Source organism: Rhinolophus sinicus, chromosome 6, assembly GCF_057876585.1.
Source record: "Rhinolophus sinicus isolate RSI-liver-muscle chromosome 6, RSI-T2T, whole genome shotgun sequence".
In the NCBI taxonomy this organism is placed as follows: Eukaryota; Metazoa; Chordata; class Mammalia; order Chiroptera; family Rhinolophidae; genus Rhinolophus; species Rhinolophus sinicus.
In genome coordinates this window covers 58,940,936-58,959,687 of record NC_142506.1, presented here as the reverse complement: position 1 = coordinate 58,959,687, position 18,752 = coordinate 58,940,936, and the positions used below count along the sequence as shown (strand labels likewise).

At 40.2% G+C, this 18,752-nt stretch overlaps 2 protein-coding genes across 3 annotated transcripts in view; one reads left to right on the top strand and one right to left on the bottom strand.

Annotated features, from left to right (window-relative positions):
* The window catches only part of IARS2 (isoleucyl-tRNA synthetase 2, mitochondrial), a 31,262-nt gene extending 24,778 nt beyond the window's left edge, over window positions 1–6,484 (top strand). For both annotated transcript variants that reach the window (XM_019741812.3, XM_074317013.2), the window contains exons 17-23: window positions 90–215; window positions 773–904; window positions 1,700–1,806; window positions 2,470–2,615; window positions 3,282–3,472; window positions 5,088–5,232; window positions 5,968–6,484. In XM_019741812.3, the coding sequence (XP_019597371.3) occupies window positions 90–215; window positions 773–904; window positions 1,700–1,806; window positions 2,470–2,615; window positions 3,282–3,472; window positions 5,088–5,232; window positions 5,968–6,110 (990 nt within the window). In that variant the 3' untranslated portion in view covers window positions 6,111–6,484. The remainder of the gene's footprint in view (window positions 1–89; window positions 216–772; window positions 905–1,699; window positions 1,807–2,469; window positions 2,616–3,281; window positions 3,473–5,087; window positions 5,233–5,967) is intronic.
* A 2,557-nt stretch (window positions 6,485–9,041) lies between these two features.
* Window positions 9,042–18,752, bottom strand: part of RAB3GAP2 (RAB3 GTPase activating non-catalytic protein subunit 2) — a 61,647-nt gene continuing 51,936 nt past the window's right edge. The window contains exons 27-35 of the mRNA XM_019741692.3: window positions 18,055–18,121; window positions 16,317–16,387; window positions 14,182–14,217; window positions 12,886–12,960; window positions 12,407–12,625; window positions 11,411–11,500; window positions 10,933–11,154; window positions 9,567–9,725; window positions 9,042–9,353 (exon numbers count right to left, since the gene is read on the bottom strand). Of these exons, the coding sequence (XP_019597251.3) occupies window positions 9,198–9,353; window positions 9,567–9,725; window positions 10,933–11,154; window positions 11,411–11,500; window positions 12,407–12,625; window positions 12,886–12,960; window positions 14,182–14,217; window positions 16,317–16,387; window positions 18,055–18,121 (1,095 nt within the window). The 3' untranslated portion in view covers window positions 9,042–9,197. The remainder of the gene's footprint in view (window positions 9,354–9,566; window positions 9,726–10,932; window positions 11,155–11,410; window positions 11,501–12,406; window positions 12,626–12,885; window positions 12,961–14,181; window positions 14,218–16,316; window positions 16,388–18,054; window positions 18,122–18,752) is intronic.

The window sequence follows — 18,752 nt, the reverse complement described above, 5'->3', positions numbered from 1 at the left end:
GTGCACACACATTCCTCAGTAGGAAATTGGTTCACCTACTGGAACTGAAAGCCATTTGTATGTTTATTTTTTTCCCCCTCAATGGAAAGGATCAAACCACAGAGCCTCCTTACGGTGCCGATGTCCTTCGCTGGTGGGTGGCCGAGTCCAATGTTTTCACTGAAGTGACAATTAGTCCATCTGTCCTTAGTGCTGCCAGAGATGATATCAGCAAGGTCAGAGCCCTCATTCTTCCTATTTCTCAATGAAGTTTATTATGTCATTGTTTCAGGAAAGGGCACATTTTGTTGGCAATGCAAAACTGAATGAAAATGAGTTCTACACATGTTGTGAGCATTTAAAAACATCCTCTATTATTTGTTTAAAAAATTAGTAATACTAATAATTTTATATACTGTCTTTTTATATTTTAGTAAAATATATAGCCAGTGTATCTTTTGTTTTACCTGTGAGGCAGGTGAACACATTTTAACCTTCCCATATGAACAGATAAGGCCACTGAAAGGTGACTTGCCCTAAGGTTATAAAGAAATAGAATGAAAATTCAGTCTTTATGTGTAAAGTCCAGTGATTGTTTGTTTTCTGTTTTTCTCTTTTTTCTTTTTTCGCATTTGTAGTCTTACTTAGGAATGTTTAAAAAGTATTCCAAAAAAAAAAAAAGTATTCCATTAAGAAAGTAACATGAGTTGGATAAAACTTACAGAGAAATACTTTTTCAGTAAGAACTGAAGGCATCATCAATTTCTTTGACTGCATTTTTTTCCCCCAATAGCTTAGGAATACACTCCGCTTTCTTTTGGGAAATGTGGCTGGTTTCAACCCAGAGACAGATGCCATCCCTGTAAACAATATGTACGTCATAGACCAGTACATGCTACACCTACTGCAGGACTTGGCAAACAAGGTCAGTGTGAATTAATGAGCTTTTGGAAAATGGAAATATCAGCACTGTTGTAGGTTGAAATTGGAGTTGCATGTAAATGGACCAACCCTTGCTAGAAATTGTAACTATAGCACTGAAAGAAGTTAGACTTGCTAAATTCCACATATTCCTAGGTTGACCTTAGGTATAAGTCTTAGGACTTCTTTCTTAGTTTCTCAGAAAACTAGAGAAGTACCTCATGGGAACGATAGGCCCAGACTTCTCCTCAAACCATATTTTTCTCTCAAAATCAGCTTTGTTTCTCCGACAGAATGGAATAAAGTAGAATTGTACTTCACCTGCAGATGTACCCCTGAAAGCATAGAAAGAGTATTCCTGTGTGTGTCCTAAGTTATTTTCTCATTTACATGTGAACACAACTTTGTGTTTTCTCAAAAACTGGAAATGTGGTTGCTTCCACATACTCTGTCAGAGGCATGCGTGCAGATTTTTGCCCAAGTTTACTTTTCAGGCATAAATGAAGAAACATTGGTAACCTCTTCACTGTTTTGAAGTGGTGTGATTTCATCATTGAAAACCTGACCCTTTCCTTTGATGAGGGTTGTTTTAAAGTTTCCAGAGTTGAATGTACTTTTCTGAGGGTAGTCGAATTTGTGATCCAGGATGTTTGGAGACCCCCAAGAGCTCTTGCTTATCACCTGTTTTGTATTTGTCCACTTTTGAAACATACTTTCGAAAGGAACATATTTTGTTTACAATAACTTGCATTTCCATTTGCTTACCCAGCTTCCAAATATTTTTGGCTTTGTTTCCTAGATTACCGATTCATATAAACAGTACGATTTTGGAAAAGTTGTTCGGCTATTACGAGCCTTTTACACCAGAGAACTGTCTAACTTTTATTTCAGCATAATCAAAGATAGGTATGTATGACTGAATACTAAAATACTTAACAAATATTTCTTGAGTGTCTCCTCTGCTTGGCAAATGGTGAGCAAGCTGGGCAGCATGGTGCAGTTAAGAAGATTCTAGAGCCAGGCCTGATTATGAATTTTCGTTCTGCCACTTACTGTTTATCTGTAAAGTAGTGATGTTAATTTAACATCGTCTCATAATGTGGTTACGAGAATAAAGAGCGATAAGTAATGTGCTTAATGCTGCATTTTATAAAGTAAGTGCTCAGGAAGTAATAGCAGCTAATATGAGGTAATGAACATAGTAGTTCTTTTCAGGAGTTTGTAAGTCTTAAGGGGCACAAAGACAGCCTTGTAGGGGTGGGAAGTCACATTTTAAATACCACCAACTAATTTATCAGTTGTCTTTAATGTACTAGTCTAGACTCTGGCTATTTTCTGAAAAACGGAATTAGACATTACTACGTAGCTGAGTTTTTTGAGGGCATACCTGGAAGGAATAAAGTATAATCGAGGATGTTATTAAAAATTGTTGATAGAGTATCTTATTCTTTAATTAGATTAGATCCACAGACTAGCCACTGTAAGACTAAGCTCAGCGCTGAAACAGCACCTGTCTTGGCAGTCAGAATATACAAAGTGTTGTCAACTGCTGAATTTGTTCTTGTTCAGGCTTTATTGTGAAAATGCACATGATCCTAAACGACGCTCTTGTCAGACTGCGTTGGCTGAAATTTTGGATGTAATAGTGCGTTCTTTTGCTCCCATTCTTCCTCACTTGGCTGAAGAGGTATTCCAGCACATCCCTTATATTAAAGGTAAGGAACACTTGATTTGTTCTCTGCATGAGAAAGGCCCCTGTTGAGGGTGCAACTTCTAGTTGTATCTGTTAGGGGCACTTACTCATCCACAATGATTTACAGCATGGTGTGTCTTAGTCACGTCGTAGTTTCTGTACGTACTTGTAGAGGAGTAGGATGAACTCCTGAATGGCTTTCAAGCCACCTTGAAATGCTTTCTGAGATGTATTAGCAGCTTGACTATATTGAGATATCCCTTTTTCTTAAATATTTTTGTAAAGTCAGAAATATATTAAGTTTTATTAAAACAAAGTATCATGCCTTTTAGTAATTACTTTTATAATAGTCCCCCCCGCCCCGCCCAATTGTATTGAGCTTATAGAAAATCAGAAACTATAGAAAAGTCACTTACCTCACTACCCAAAGACAGCTGTTAATATTGGGACATTTCTGTTTCATTTTCTTCATCTTTTTCTTCTTTGAGCGCTTACTATATATTTTATCCTTTCTTTAAGTAACAAAATTATTTCCACATATTCACGTAAATGTCTGGCACGTATTTAGATGGCTTCACAATATTTCATCCCACGATTACCTTAACTAGTAATTCTCATTTCCCATGAACAGTAACTGTTCAATGGTTAGAGGTTTAGAACCTCTGTCAATTCGCGTTTGTTTTTTAAGAGCCCAAGAGTGTTTTTCGTACTGGGTGGATTAATACAAGTTCGATCTGGAAGAAGCCTGGGCTGGAGGAAGCCATAGAGAGCGCGTGCACCATGAGAGATGCGTTCCTGGGGAGCGTCCCTGGCAAAAATGCAGCCGAGTACCAGGTTACCATCGTCATCGAGCCGGGGCTGCTCTTTGAGATAATAGAGGTAGGCCTTCGTTTGGACCTTTCGCAATCGTGTTAGTATCATAGTTTCACCTGAAAGTCTGTTTTTTTAAAAAATGTCTGTATAAATAAGATTTTTTTTTTCATTAAAGAATTAGGAATTAGGATTTATATCTTCTAATCCTGATACATCACTGATTCTTTGCTTCCTTTTCCTTCTCTTACCAGACATTTACTCTGTTGCTACGTTATAAGCTGGGACAGGGCAGGTGTAATAGTTTTATTTGAAATGGACGGCAGTTTAGAATATACAAAAATGGGCAGTCTCGTGTGAAGGGTCTGGTTGGCTGAGCATTTCGTCCACCTGGACTAGATCAAAACGAGTCAAAGAAAGATCTGGAAAAAACTCATTTGCTCCAGCAGATATGCTCATGTCTCAAAGCAGTCATCTATTTTTATTTCCCAAGGGCTGTCAGAAGTTTCTTCTTGGGATTCTTAGGAGTTGATGGGCCCCGACTGGCTTAGAGCTTAACGTATTGACTCAAGATTTTTCTCTAGTTGTAATGCTTCAGAGAACTGGCAATAAATATATTTGACAGTTTTACTGGTACCATAGTTTTCTAAAAAATGACCATCTCCTTTGGTTGGTAAGCTCAATTATAATTTTTAATGTTGTTACTAATCAAGATTTGAGGCTTGAAATAGCAAGTATATATGAAATTGTTAATCTGGTAACAGAATTTCGATGATATAGTCACATTTTAAAATGTATGGCTGGGAAGTTCTGACTCCATTTTATGAGGAAACGAGCATCGAAGCTATGACCTGGCTCAAGCCCCACAGCCAGTGCTGTACATGTCATGTTTCCTTTGACTTCATTAGCTCTGAGTAATAAGCTAAAAGACTACAGCTCATTTAGATCATTTATACTGGGAACAAACTTTGAATGTGAATATATTTTCCTTAGGAATTACACTAGGTAGCTGTCAGATGGAGTCCTGGTTCTGTCAACTACTAATTGCATTTGTTAAAACGAAAGTAATCTCTTTGAATCTGTTTTCTCAGGAGCTTTTTGAAAAAAGGAATGTCTGTATTACGTAGTTCACAAACTCATTTTGAAAATTACAGTGAAAAATGTCAAAGTGCTTCTCGAACAGCTGCTTCAGTGTCCTTCTGGAGTTCCGAGCGTTTTTCAGATAGCCCTCATTGGTCTACGCTGCCAAAAGCAGGTCCTTGTGTAGCGGGCATCTTAACCCCTCCAATGTAGGAAGCATGATACTAGGAGAAACTGAGGGCTTTGACCGGCCTGGGCTGCAGCTCCACACTTACTGGATGAAAAGTTGGGCAAGTTGCCCTCTCTGAGCCTGTTTCTTCACTCGTAAATGGGAATAATTACCACCACCATGTAGGTGTTTTGTGATGATTGGAAATAATGAGCATTTAGCATCTAGCAAAGTGAAGTGCTAGCATAGAGTGTATTCTCCATAAAGTTTTTAGTTAAAACCTTTCATACTAGTAAGAACTGATGTCTTTTCATTGTATTAGCATCAGGAGGTAATGGTACCAAGGGGTTTCTCACTAAACACAAGAATTTACTGTCAGTAACCTCAGTTTATGGTCAAAATGTAACTTAGTAATTTGCACATGCCTCCTCTCAGATGCTACAAACGGAGGAGACTTCCAGCACCTCTCAGCTGAATGAATTAATGATGGCTTCCCAGACAACCCTACTATCTCAGGAACCACGCGAGATGGCTGCAGATGTGACTGAGCTGAAAGGGACATTCCTAATCAATTTAGAAGGTAAGGAGAGTAACAAGTGGCAGCTGGAGAACTGAATGATGACGGTAGGTCACCTGCAACTTCCCAGGGGACTACATGTATTCTAAAGGCAGATACACACTTGGACTACACCTTTCCGCGGAAACAAAGTAAACAGTGGCCAAGTTTAAAAAGTGTCCTACCCGCTGGTCTGGGGAACACAGGGCTGGGGTAGAAGAGGGAGTTTTCCTTCCTGTGCCGTGAATAAGTAGTAAAGATTCTGGCTTACCTGGCTTGTCAAATGTTAATGTACGTTCTTTGGGCAACAACTAGACAATAATTTACTTTCTTTACTATGTGTTATCAGTCTGAGTTCTGAAAGGATCAACAGGGCAGGAAGTTGTTTCCTTTTGTCCAGACCAAAAAGTCTTAAGTGCAACTGTCACTATAATTTGGCTCTTTTTAAAATTCTTAAGTCTGTAGCTGGAAAGAGAGTACTTTATCAGAACTATACCTGGACGAAGCGCTAGAAGGCCTGCTCTGCCCGAGCTAGGTACAAAACTGAGTGACTTGGGGGGAAATCAGCTAACCTCTCAGGGCCTCAGGTTCCTCAGCTTTCCTCCCTTGTCAAGTTGTGTGATTCCGTTGTCTTGGCTACTCACGCCATGTGACAAGCTTTACCAAGGCAGGAAGGAGCAAGCTTGAAAAGGAGCACCTGGAAAACCAATGAAGACACAGTGATATGACTGATACTCCTCGTGTGTTTTTCTTGCACAGGTGGTGATATTCGTGAAGAGTCTTCTTATAAAGTACTCGTCATGCCAACTACCAAAGAAAAATGCCCTCGTTGTTGGAAGTACACGGCTGAGTCCTCAGACACACTCTGCCCCCGATGCACGGAAGTTGTTGATGGAAAGTAGGACCTCTCTGCTGTTGACAGCTGTCCGAGCGAGACCCCCGACAGTACAGATGAGCTTAGATGGATGGTTTACAACGTTGGAAAGAAATCCATGGTTTAGTTAATGAGTGGAAGAGGAAATGCTGCAGGATGAGAGTCAAAGTAAGAATTCTAAGATTTTCCTGTAACTAACTACAGAATAATGTGTATATGTACATGCAGACATGCCCATATGCAGAGGGATTGATACATCCGTGATAGACGCATTCAGAACAGACACTGAATGTGCTTGCCTTCCAATGTGGCTGAGCAGAAAATGTTTTATATTTTATACATCTGTTGGACTCAGTATTTAAGTTCTGTAACGTTTAAAAATAAAGGCATTCTAGAAAATTACTGAGTGATGTTGGTGCAGAAGTTATTATCAAGTGAAAAAAATGTTTTGATTGGGAACGGCAGGGGTGTGTTTCCTTTGAGAGATGAAAAGAATAATTTCGTTCTGCCTTACTAGCAAACACCAGCCTTTCTGGAATAGCTAGTTTGGCTGCATTACAAAGAAAAACATCACCAAATCTGTTATTCTCATATGATAGGGAAAAAAAATCTTAATAGTATGTACTTAATTTAGGAATGTTAAGGAAACAACATGAAAGCTGAAAATTTATTTCACTATTATACATCAGTTCACAACAATGAACAGACACGGAAACCAGCAGTATATACAGAATTTCACTACTTACAGTACATTACACGAGATAAATAGAGCATTTTACAAACAACTGAGTGTTGGGTTAAAATCATTCTAGAGATGACTGATTCAATTCAGCAGAAAACTGTCAGGGTGAGAGAGGGCTTTCCCTGTTGCCATCGAGTACTTCAAAAATACTTGTCTCTTAAGAATTAAATGAATTGCAGCAACTTCTAAGTGAACATTAAATTCCCTGTACACTTAGTATTAGTAAATCTAGGTTTTCTGTGATTTTAAATTGCAGTTAATCGTGTTTGTTTTTTTTTTTTTTTAAGAAACCAATTTAAATATAACAGCGTTTACTTTGACCTTAGATGAATTTCTGCTGGTGGAGGGTCTTGCCTTCCATCTGTAAAAAACTCAACGCCTGAGTGCAGTCAGTGAAGCACAGTAAAGCGAGGTCTGCCTTCCTGCACACAGCTATGTGTTCTCTTCTATCAGATTTATTTTAAAAGCCCTGGATGAAACAGTAAAATACTTAACTGCTCTTCTTAACCATACAACTCAGAATTCAATTTTAAAATTCTGAATGGTAAATTTCAGGATTACAAAGCTAACTACAGACTCAATGATTTATTAGGGGATCTATGTGCCACTATTTCAGCTTATTAATATTCTCAGCAATGCCCACATTTGATTGTGTTCTACCAGAATAAGTTTAACCAGTTTTATTATCTCAAATGCTAAGTAGGTTCTCCTCCCTCCAAATGATAATGGAATCAAAGTGAAGGTTTAATCCCTAAAAATGCTATAATTCCAAGTTTTCTTTGACCAGCCTCCAAAATTTGTAACTATCTTCTGAATATTTAGAAGAATCACAGGAAGAACTAATCCTTCAGAATACATCCAACCAGTGCCTATAAAGCTAGAGCTGTTTATGAGAACTCATGGATGTGTCTGGACGGGGTAGTGGAGATGCAAGCAGAGGCCGAGAGGCTGGACTAGCTAAGCTCCTTTCCACACTGTACACAGCGTGGGTCTCCATCAGACTTACATGCCCCTCATCCCAAACACTCAAGACAGCCTAACAACGTCTTTCTCAAGATTCTAAATTAACCAGGAAGTTCTTATTTGAATGCGATCTTTTAGTTAAAAAGAATCGACATTGGGATACCCTCAAATATCAGACATTTTTTTCTTTATGTCCCTAAAGGCCATATTCAACTTTGTACAGTTGCTAGAGTTGGCTTCTTTCAAGGAAGGAAACGAACTGCTGTATCACAATGAGTTACTATGAATAACAATTGTGATCCATGACTGGTATCAGTAATTGCACTGTATGGCTACATTCCAAAGATATACCACGGTAAATACTTGGTATTTGTAGAGCTCAAAGCACTTGTTAGAGTTGTGGTTAATTTGGTTTTAATCAAATGATTATTCAGCACTTGGACCGCTCTAGGCACTGTCGGGTACCCAGCTGTGAGGTAGGTTTGCTAAAGCTGTCATATCACTGAGCATTTTCTGTCCTGTTCCCAAGAACAGATAACATTCCCGAGTCCCAGACGTAGGCATTTCTAAACACTTGTAGGAAAAATAAAGTTGGACTTAATCTTTTAGCATCTTTGCCCTTTTAAACATAAGTTTTACAAGATAATACATTTTTACAATGACCTGATGTGGATAGGACTTTGAATCTTGGCAAAAGGCAGATCTTACCTTGTATTGTAATTAATTTTGTTGCGTTGCTCACATCTGATTCTCAATTTTGGCAAGTACGGCAGGTACTTTGGTACTTGACACGGGTTCTCTCTAATGTCCCTTCTGACGACTATGACGATCTCGAACCCTTATTCCTGCAAGGTCACGTCCACTGGTGGCAGCAGCACAACCTCTGGTAAAGGAACCTGTCCTCATCCGGAAGTCCAGGTGACAGTCCAGCGTGGATTAAGCATGAGAACAAAAGCATGTTCTAACATTGATTACAGGAGAGTGGACTGTTTCTCTATTTTACGGATGGGGGCTATCCATGGACACATGGAAATTTACTTACAACAATCACATTTTGAGTATGAAATATAGAATCTTATAACATAATCTGTAAGTTATAACCAATTTTAAATAGCAAAATTGAACAATAAACTACTTAAGTGCTTGAGTTAGAAATAAACAGTAAAACATCTGTATTAGTAATTAATAGTATAATTGATATTTCTTTATATTTTACCTTCAGTTTTACCCAAAGGAGTGGAATTTAGCCTGCACTGTACTTTTTTAAAGTAATAATATATTTTTATTTATTTTATAAAAGAAAAAAAGACAAACTCCCTCCATAAAATTCCAGCTCTTACTATGTAAAATAGCCATGCACTAATTCATGTTATAGTCACACAATTTTAGACTGTTTTCAGTGGATAAGTGTCATAAAGAAGGAAGAGATATGGCTTCCACAGCTTCAATGAGGTGTAAGGCTAAACTATACTGCCCGTGGTTTTCTGGTAAAAGCTCAATTACTTTATTTACTAGGTTAGCTGTTGTGGCAATTGGCACTTCTGGGTTTTGAAGATCCTGGGGGTCCTGCAAATGGGACACAAAAATAACCCATCAGTTATATATACAACTAAACTGTTACTAATTTAAGAGTTATCAGAATAGTTACTTCCCAGTAAAAATGTTTTTCTTCAGAACTGAGTAAATTAAACGTATAATTACAATTTCCTCCCTACCTATTATTAAATACACGTTTAAGACCACAGCCCATGGCCTGATTTATCTCACTCCACGACTCACCATCGCTTTCAGCCAAGTGCAGAGTGTGGGCGGAAGTCTGGCAAGCAGCTCCATTCCTTCTTTCGTCTGGGTGTGGAAGAGCGCGTGAGCCAGCCTCTGCCCCGTGAGCACCAGCAGCTGGCTGGCAAGGACCTCTTTGTCATGAACCTGGAGCAGGGCCTGAGGAGGGGAACATGGGCTCCTGTACTGGGGGCGAAGAGCCTGACCTGCCCTAGGCCGGGCGCTGCCAGGGACGAGGCCGTCCAGTTCATGTGCCTCTGTGGCCATGTGTACAGCTGACCCGTGAACAATACGGATTTGAACTGCGTGGCTCCTCTTACACATGGATTTGTTTTCCATAAAGACTGTCAGTGTCTTTGCTCTTAAGGTTTTCTTTTCCCCAGATAACTGTACTATACGAATACAGTATAAAACACATAGAACATAAAGTGTGTTAACTGATTTTCTATGTTAGTGGTAAGACTTCCAGCCAACAGTGGCTATTACGAGTTAAGTTTGGGGGAGTCAGGTTATATGTGGGCTTTCAACTGCGTGGGTGTCAGCTCCTCCCGCCCTGTGTTGTTCAAGGGTCAACTGTACAACCAAAATATAGTCCAAATCAAACTCCCCATTTAAAACCCAAATTTCTGCCATCACCTCATTTTTCAATTCAGTATGTCTACGAGTTATTTTCAAGCTTTTGGCAAAGAAAAGGAATTATATGAAATCACTGTACAACTGCTTAAAACCCTCGGATGGCTTCTGATTACGCTGTAAGTAACCAGGGCTACGAGACCTACGGTCTCCTCACCTCCTACTTCTTCACTCCTCGCTCACTGTGTATGGTCTTTTCCTGGACCTCGCCAAGCTAGTCCCCGCCTTTGGTTCCCCCAGTTTTTTGAGTGGCTGGTTGCTGCTTAGCCTTGGGGGCCTGGTTCAAATGTCATGTCTGACCACCCCATTGTAGTCGCTCTTGTTTATTTACACGTTCCCATTTATTTTCTTCACAACATTTGACTCAATACAAAATTTAGCTTGCTTTTCGGCTCCTACCAGTAGACTGTCAATTCCCTGAGGGAAGGAGGGAAGGAAGGAGCGAAGGAGAGAGGGAACGAGAGAGGGAAGGAGGGAGGGAGAGGAGCCTTGTCTGTTTTCACTGGTACACGCCTCTGCACAGAACAGGCCTGGCACACGGTAGGAGATTACCAAACATTAACCAGAAACGGAATTTGATTAGCTTTATATTTTAATATTCTGTTCTATTTTTGTGCGTAGATGTTCTAACAAAAGGAAAAGCAAAAGCTTTATTGGAGACTTGACTGATTCTTTACTCCCACCATCCATTTTATAACTTGAGCCCAATTCACATTCCTAAGGTGATTATTACCTCTTCTCCTAAGTGGTCGACGCCATAGTTGTAGAGTTCCCCCACATAATGCCTTCTGACGGTATCTTCACTAACTTGAAGGTGATGGGCCAAGTCCACGGCTAGAACTGGCCAATCTTGGTCTTTCCCAAAAGGAGTGGTCGGTGCCTTTTCTGAGGAAGCCTTGTCCTTTGCGACTGCATGTTGGGCCTGGACGGCTGCACTAATAACTTTCAGTAAGAACTGGAGAAAGAAATACAGCAACATCTTATTCATATGTTTCCTTAAAAAAATCTAAATCAAAGTAATTGTTGGCTTTTCTGTCCATTACAGTGGCTTTTCCATTAAAATTGCTGAATTATAAAAAAAGAACGCAATTTAAAGGGAACCTAGTAGCTCTCAAGAATACTTTTAAAGTGGTCATCCTTTAAAGGCCAGCAAGATTTTTCCTTTACTATTTTTTCTGAGAAACAAAAACAAAATCCAAAAACTAAATTACCTGTTGTCGTATAGAAATAAAGTTTGGATCCATTTCCCCACTAGGTAGTAACTGAATTGAAGTTAGGTCTTTGAAAAAGGCATTTTTCCCCTAAAGAGAAAGACGAGAACAAGAAAACTGATGAGTGTGGATTATTATAAAGAGGGAGAATTTAAAAATAAAGTCATTTAATTAACTCATGGTTGACTTGTTTCTCCTTGAACAATAACATTTTAGAATTTTATTCAATTAATTTTTGTAACCACTACCTACTATGCGGCAGGCGGCCTTTCAGCTGGTCCCCACTAATCCCCTCCCCTTGAGTGGGGGCTAGTGACTCACTGCTGGCAAAGAGAATTAGGCAGAGGTGATTGCATGTCACTTGCAAAATTAGGTTACAAATGCACTGTGGCTACTCACTCGCTCTGAGGGAAGCCAGCTGCCATGCAGTGAGCTGCCATGTGGAAATGAAACCCTGTTCCGTGAGCTTGGAAGTGGGTCCCCGATCCCCAGCCCCACTGAGCCCTGAGATGAGATCGCAGTCCTGGCTGACACCCTGGCTGCAGACTCATCAGAGACTCTGAGCCAGAAATACCCAGATAAGGGGGACCCAGATTCTTGACCCACAAAAATGATAATAAATATCTGTTGTTTTCAGCCACTCAGTTTTGGGATAATTTGTTATGCAATAATACAAAACTAATATATAGTGTGTACTCTGAATCCTGTTAAAAACACCTGTTTGAGAATAGATGTGCGTTTGAAGAGCCAAAATACAGTATCTGAAAACAGGGTTTAAGTTCCTTGGAAGGAAATGTAAAACAGAGCAGAAGCATGGGTCTCTGCATTAGAAGCCGCAGGCTCCTGCCCACACTCCCCACCAGGGAACAGCAGCAGAGAACCCCACAGTGAACACCTATCTATCCAACTCACAAATGCACTGAACAGCCTCTACTGATCAGCGTCCTGCCCAACCCTCAGCTCCCAGACGGCTCTGACTTCCTCTGAGGCACTTACCTTACTATCAAACAGGGACAGTGGCTTCACAGCCTTGAGAGAAAACCTCATAACCGCGTACAGGATGGAGCACAGGACGGAGTGGTGCTCTACCAGCGGGTAGTGGATGTGTCTCTGTTCAAGGGCCAGTTCCGCTATGGAGACGGGCCCCTCGACAGTGAGCCACGCATCCTCGGTGTCCAGGACGGGCGCCTGCATCTCATCCCTGCTGACGTCTGCCTGAGTGTTTGAGAATGGAGACATCACAGCTTGCAAGTATCTTCCTCAGCGGCAAGCAGCCAAGTGCAAACCCGTCTTTCTCCCAAATTATAATAAAAACCCCCGAAGAGCTGGTTCTAATAAGAAACATCATTACTTTTAGGATTGTGTTAAAATTTTAAAATTAATACATGAAAATTTTTCTTTAGTCCTTAAAAGTCCAACGATTTTCAAAATATTAAATATCTCAGACAGTTTAGAATGAAAGTACACCTCTTTACCTCCATTAAAGTCTGAAGGAGATCCAAGCAAGAGCCAAGGAAAGAGGTCATGGCCGTGTCGCTCATCCCCACATCCTGTTTTTAAAAAGGAACATAATTAGCTCCTGCAGCCAAACTGCGCCAGTTACTATCAGAAAAATAAACAGTAGACAACACTCTATTCAACTGACTTTCTACATGGGACCGGCAAGAATTAGAAAGCCAAGGCATTAGTGCATTTTAATTCCTTTACAGATTTAACTAATTTTAAGCTTGGGCTATAAAGAAAGATGGCACTACTATCAACTTTTTAAAATGAGCATTTTGGGTGTATTGTAAAGACACGGTGTCATCAGTCACCATAGATGGTGGCAGTCATGCTCACTGTCCAAGAATTCACAGACAGGCATCTGACGGCCAAATAATCATGGTATCTGGTAAGGTACATGCGAGAGGCCATGTGAGAAGTTGTAAGAAAACTGCCTGGTCTGGTTTCAGAGCATCTTTTAGAGACACAGCTGAATTCTGTGAACAAAACGTGAACCCCCAAGCCTGTGAACTAAATACCAGACACATTGTGGGCAACGGATCATTCCTGCTGACTTCCTTCCAGGGCCTGCCAAGGGGCCACTGATTCATACACAATCTTTTTTAAACCAACAACCAACAAATCCCTCCTCACATCCCTACGTAATTCAGAGATTGTGTGTGTGGACACACACACATGTATGAACTGTAGTCATGGAGACACTCAAGCACGTACCAGAATTCAACAAGGGGGATTTTTCGAGACTAAAGCCTATAACAGCTAGATTTGTATGTCCCAGTATTTCTTAAGATATTTGTAAGAAGAATATTTCTAAGTTTTGAGCAAAAGATAGCACTATTAATCCCTGGCCTCACATATAAGCACCAGTATCTGGGGACTGGAATATTATCTAAGACTATGGTTATTACACAAAGGTAGATCAGATTGACTGCTCCTGAATCCACTTCAATTTCATGTCGGACGTATTTCTAATTGGAAGTACAGAGAAAATAAGCAGCAGTGGCAGCAGGTTACCCTCCTGTCCACAGTCCAAAGTTGAAGACATCTTGTGAAAATCTAGTGTAAATATGCTGACAATCTAGAAAGGTAAATTAAAATTGGCCAGAGTTCATGAGCAGTTCCTGAAGACAGCATTCTCCTTCCATTTTTCTTATCTCCTGATATGTCATCACAACAGTAAAAGCCAAAGTTCACCCCTACGGATAATAAGATCCTATTGAAAGTGCAGGATTAACAATTACATATCTAATCACAGGCGACTGACTTACCCTTCGGCATAACCTATCCTTTGGGGATTTTCCAACCTAAGACAAAAAGGACACAAAACGCTGTATTTATTTAATTAAATAAAAAGGCATTGCTATGGTATAGGAAGTAAAAAGTTACCAAATTTTAAAAATATAAATGCAGCTATCAATAAATGTGGCAACTTTTTATCAATTAAATGTTGGTTCCACTCAGGCATATAACATAATGCAATTAATTTTGTGGTGGAACATAAAAAAATATTATGAAAAATGTATCACGCCGGGCACACACATAATCCTGTTCAAAAATAAGTATTTTTGAACTAAATAATAAAACACTCTAAAAATCTGGTTCTTACTTTGTATAATCAAATAACTGTTGCCTTAAGACCCAGAACCAAGGCTACAAACAAAAAGCAGGTAAGAATTTTGCTTGTTGATAAAGACACACAGAACAATCTAAAGCAGACCGAAGTTCTGTTTCTAGTTCAGAAAATCAGTTGATTTCCTTGATTCTCTGGTACTTAATAAGATTGTACTCTATACGAGATACACGGCAGTAAGTGGCAGACAGAAGTTCTGCCCTTCAGGAACTTTATAACAATTCACAGGTGACAGTGACCATGGAAGAAGGAACCCCAGTACCAAGGACCCATTGCCTCATTACCTCTTGTTGAGATGACAGCCATGGCCTTGGAACAAGCAAGCTTAGCCCACCCCAATTCCAACATATTTCACCTAGGTGCCAGAATCTTCTAAGTTGCAAATCTGAATGCATCATTTTACTGCTTAAGGCTGCCCCAATGTCTTCGCGATAAAATAACAGCTCCATTTACTGACCCCTTACACCACGTGCCAGGCCCCATGCGAAGCAGCTGACACACAGTACTGGAAAACCCCAAACCCACAGCCTACATAGGATGCTCTTCACGCTCCACTTCCCACTCCTCCCTCCAGCCTGTGCTTCACCCACGAAGCTACTGCAGCTCTGAGTCCAACACACTGTCTCCAGGACACGGCTGGAAGATGTGTTCGTCTCACCCACTTCTCACTGGTTCATACGTGCTCCTCCTCCAAAATTCAGCTCAGAGGTGTCTCCTGTGTCATGATTTACTTCCCCTTCTGAGTCCCCAAAGTGCCCTATCATCTACCCACCCATCCTGTAGACTGTGAGTTCTCTGAGGGCAGCGACTGTGATTTTTATCCCTGCAGCCACAGAACCAAGCACAGCCCTTGGCCAAGAAGAGATACTTAGTGGGTCTGAACTCCAGTGCTGTTCGCGGCTTAGGAATGTCTGTCACTACAATTAAAAGCACATGTTGTCATTACAGTGCTAATTCTTCTGCCATCCACTTCACTGAAGCCAGATTACGCCACGTTCCCGACCGGCCTGCAAAGCGTACTGAGAGGCCTGGCCGCTCAAAGCCATGGGCTACTGTCCTGTGCGCTGGCAGCCTCTACTCCCATCAGCTGTCACGTGCTTATATGTTATGTCTGTTCCCAGATCTACTTATGCTGGCTGTACAGCCGGTAAGTATGCAATTTAATTCAGTAACTGATGAAATGTGAGTGAGGAAAAAGAAGGAATCATTTATATGAATACTACATCAATGCTTTAAAAAGATTTATGGAGGGGAGTAGCTAACTCCTAGGTCTACTGGATTAGATGTAGGAAACAACTATAAAAATTAGGGGTATAAGTTACAAAAATCTGAAGATTTTACACTCGGAACGCATCACGACTTTAAAGAAACAGGACCTAGAACTCAGACAATGCATTATGGGTGAGGTTTAGGCAGGAAAACCTAAGTAGAACTTCAACTGACTCCTTCCAAAGAAAACACCTTGGCCTTACATGCAACGACTGGTGAGTCAGTGACACTGGTACGTTGTAATTTAAACCCAAGTGCTTGAGTCAACCCCAGACCTAGCCTCTTGGGTTAGGAGGCTTTTACTATGGTTCCCTTTCGGGGGTTTGGGGCTCTTGTTCAGGTCATCAAAATGCCAGCACCAGGAAGTACAGTTCACTGAGCAAGACTGAAAGGCAGTATCAAATAAAAATCAGTCTAATGAGGCCCCATGTAAATAATCTGTCTAGTACCCACTAAAGGGACCAAATAAATAAGAAGTCAGTACATGGAGTTGAATTATCTTACCTTATCCATCAAGTATGTAGCGGCAGAAAACCTTTTCACCAAGAACGTGTTCCACATCATCAACGCGATGCCTAGAGAGCAAATAAAAGGACATGGAAAACAGGCTTCCATGTTTTTCCTTCCGTCAGACACAAACGACCGTCTTCATGAAGCGTATAAAGCTATATGGGCTACTGATTTAGATATCATTTCTTACAGCTTAGGTAGTGTTTGTTATTAAAAATAATAAAAACATTTATTGTTTAAGAAAAATTAGCACTGGGCTGCCTAAGAGGACACCCACATGGCTAATATGCGTAAGGCAGCACTAGTTATGAGAGAAAAACAAAAATCAGAAAGTGGTAACATTACACAACCCACATCAAGGCAAAAAAGTTTTTTAATGACACCAAGTGTTGGTGAGGATGTGGAAACAACTGGAACGCTCATACACTCCTGGCGGGACGATAAATTGGTAAAACCACTTGGAAACTGGCAGTGTATCAACTGAAGCTCAATATGTGTCTCCCACGTGACCCAGCCATTCTACTGCAGAAGTGAACACAAAGCTTCACTCACAACGGCCCAACACTGGAAACAAACCCAATGTCCAGCCATTCATTGTTCTCATAGGTAACCACCAAATAAAGTGTACGTGAAAAATCATTGAACAAAATAGAAAAATATTTTTTTTAAAAAAACCTGATCTTCATACTTTCATGTTCAATAAACTGTGGCACTGCCATGGACATTTCTGAAACAGCTGTCAGGGAGGCAGCGTACACAGGACATTTCACATGCAGTTATTATTATCACGCAGCTGCTTCTGTATCTAGGAGTGAGGTCCTGCAAAGGCTGGCAAGGGGCCAGGAAGCTGACTCTGTATAAACTGGGTAAAGCTCTAACTTGAAGAAATACTAGCCTGAACTCAGTGAGTAACTTAATTTTATCGGAAAGGATAGAATACTATAGAGACCGTATTTCCCAAACGAGTCATTTAAATAATTTTTTCTTGGAAGAAAGTAAGATCTAAGAGATGGATAAATAATTTTCAAGTTCTCTCCACGTGAAATGAGACATTTTAGAATTCCTGCAACTTGACTTCGTATCACCTGCAGGAAGGTGGTCCAGAAGTGGCTTCGCTAGAATCGATCGCGTTAACATAAAGGTGACACCTCCTCTTACCCAGCCCCACGCCTACTCTCAAAACTCAGTAAGATGACTCGCTAGCCAATGGCTGAACTCCTCAACTAATTCTTATAGGGAAACTCATCTATCTATAGATGGAACCAGCAACCTGTTTTCCTATAACTGTAACATTTTTTTTTTCCAGGTACACCAACCAGCGGGGAACATTCACATTTATTAAAGAAGCACACGGTGCCTTCTAGGGTACAGTATTAGGAGGCTTTGGCTACGTAACTTTTTAATGAGGAATTAGTCCTGACCTGCCTGTGAACTAAAGAGCAAATCAGTAATTCATGCATAATATTCTCCTTGCTTATTTACGTCTAGGGATAGTAGTCAGCTTGGGCAATGATGGGTAGGGACAGATGTGACAGTTACTGTCCACCCCCGTCACTTTTCTGGACAGATTTTCCCAAGCAGTTAAGACAGCCGGTACGTTGTGTACGGCAATCAATACACGGCAATGTACTGGGTGATAAGACCATGAAATAAATATTTAATAGGATGTAAATTTAAAGATTCTTGCCTCTTTTGAATCAGACGGTTATATTTTTAACACCCATTTACTTACCATTCTGCACATGTGCGTTAAGAATGTGCTTCAAGTGTTCTATTGACCTAACAAAAAAACGTGCTTCCTTACATAAAAGGAGAAAAAAGAGAAAAAAAAAAATCATTTAATAGGTGTTTCGAGGAAATAGAAATTTTACATAAATTTCTGCATAAAGCTACATAAGAATGTTGCAATAATGGAAGTATTAGGTAAGCAGTAATTTTTCGTAAGACAATGTCACGGTTTCTCTTACATTCACATTATCTGTATAATGACTGATTCCTAGAACCCCACCAGGTCATATATATTGACATCTGGATTCAAAATTTACTGTGGTTTGGACATCATAACAGTTTTCTCTCCAATAAATACTTGAATATCACACAGTGGGTTTGAAAACTGGGTTTACTTCTTTGCAAATATCATTGATCCATTCATTAGTCAACAAATATTTATTGAGCAACTACCCTGCACCAGGCTGTGTGAGGCAACAGGATACTGTACTGAATAAGACAGACCCAAATCCTGGCCCTCAGGAGGTTACATTCCAGTGAGGGAGCTAGATAATACACGTAAGCAAATTACACAGTATGTTAGGGACAAACGCCAAGGAGAAACCATTAAGGCAGTGAAGGGAAATATGAATTATCAGGGATGATGTCTGAAATTCAACTCTTTCTAATCAAGATAGTTAACATATTAAACCCCAAATATAA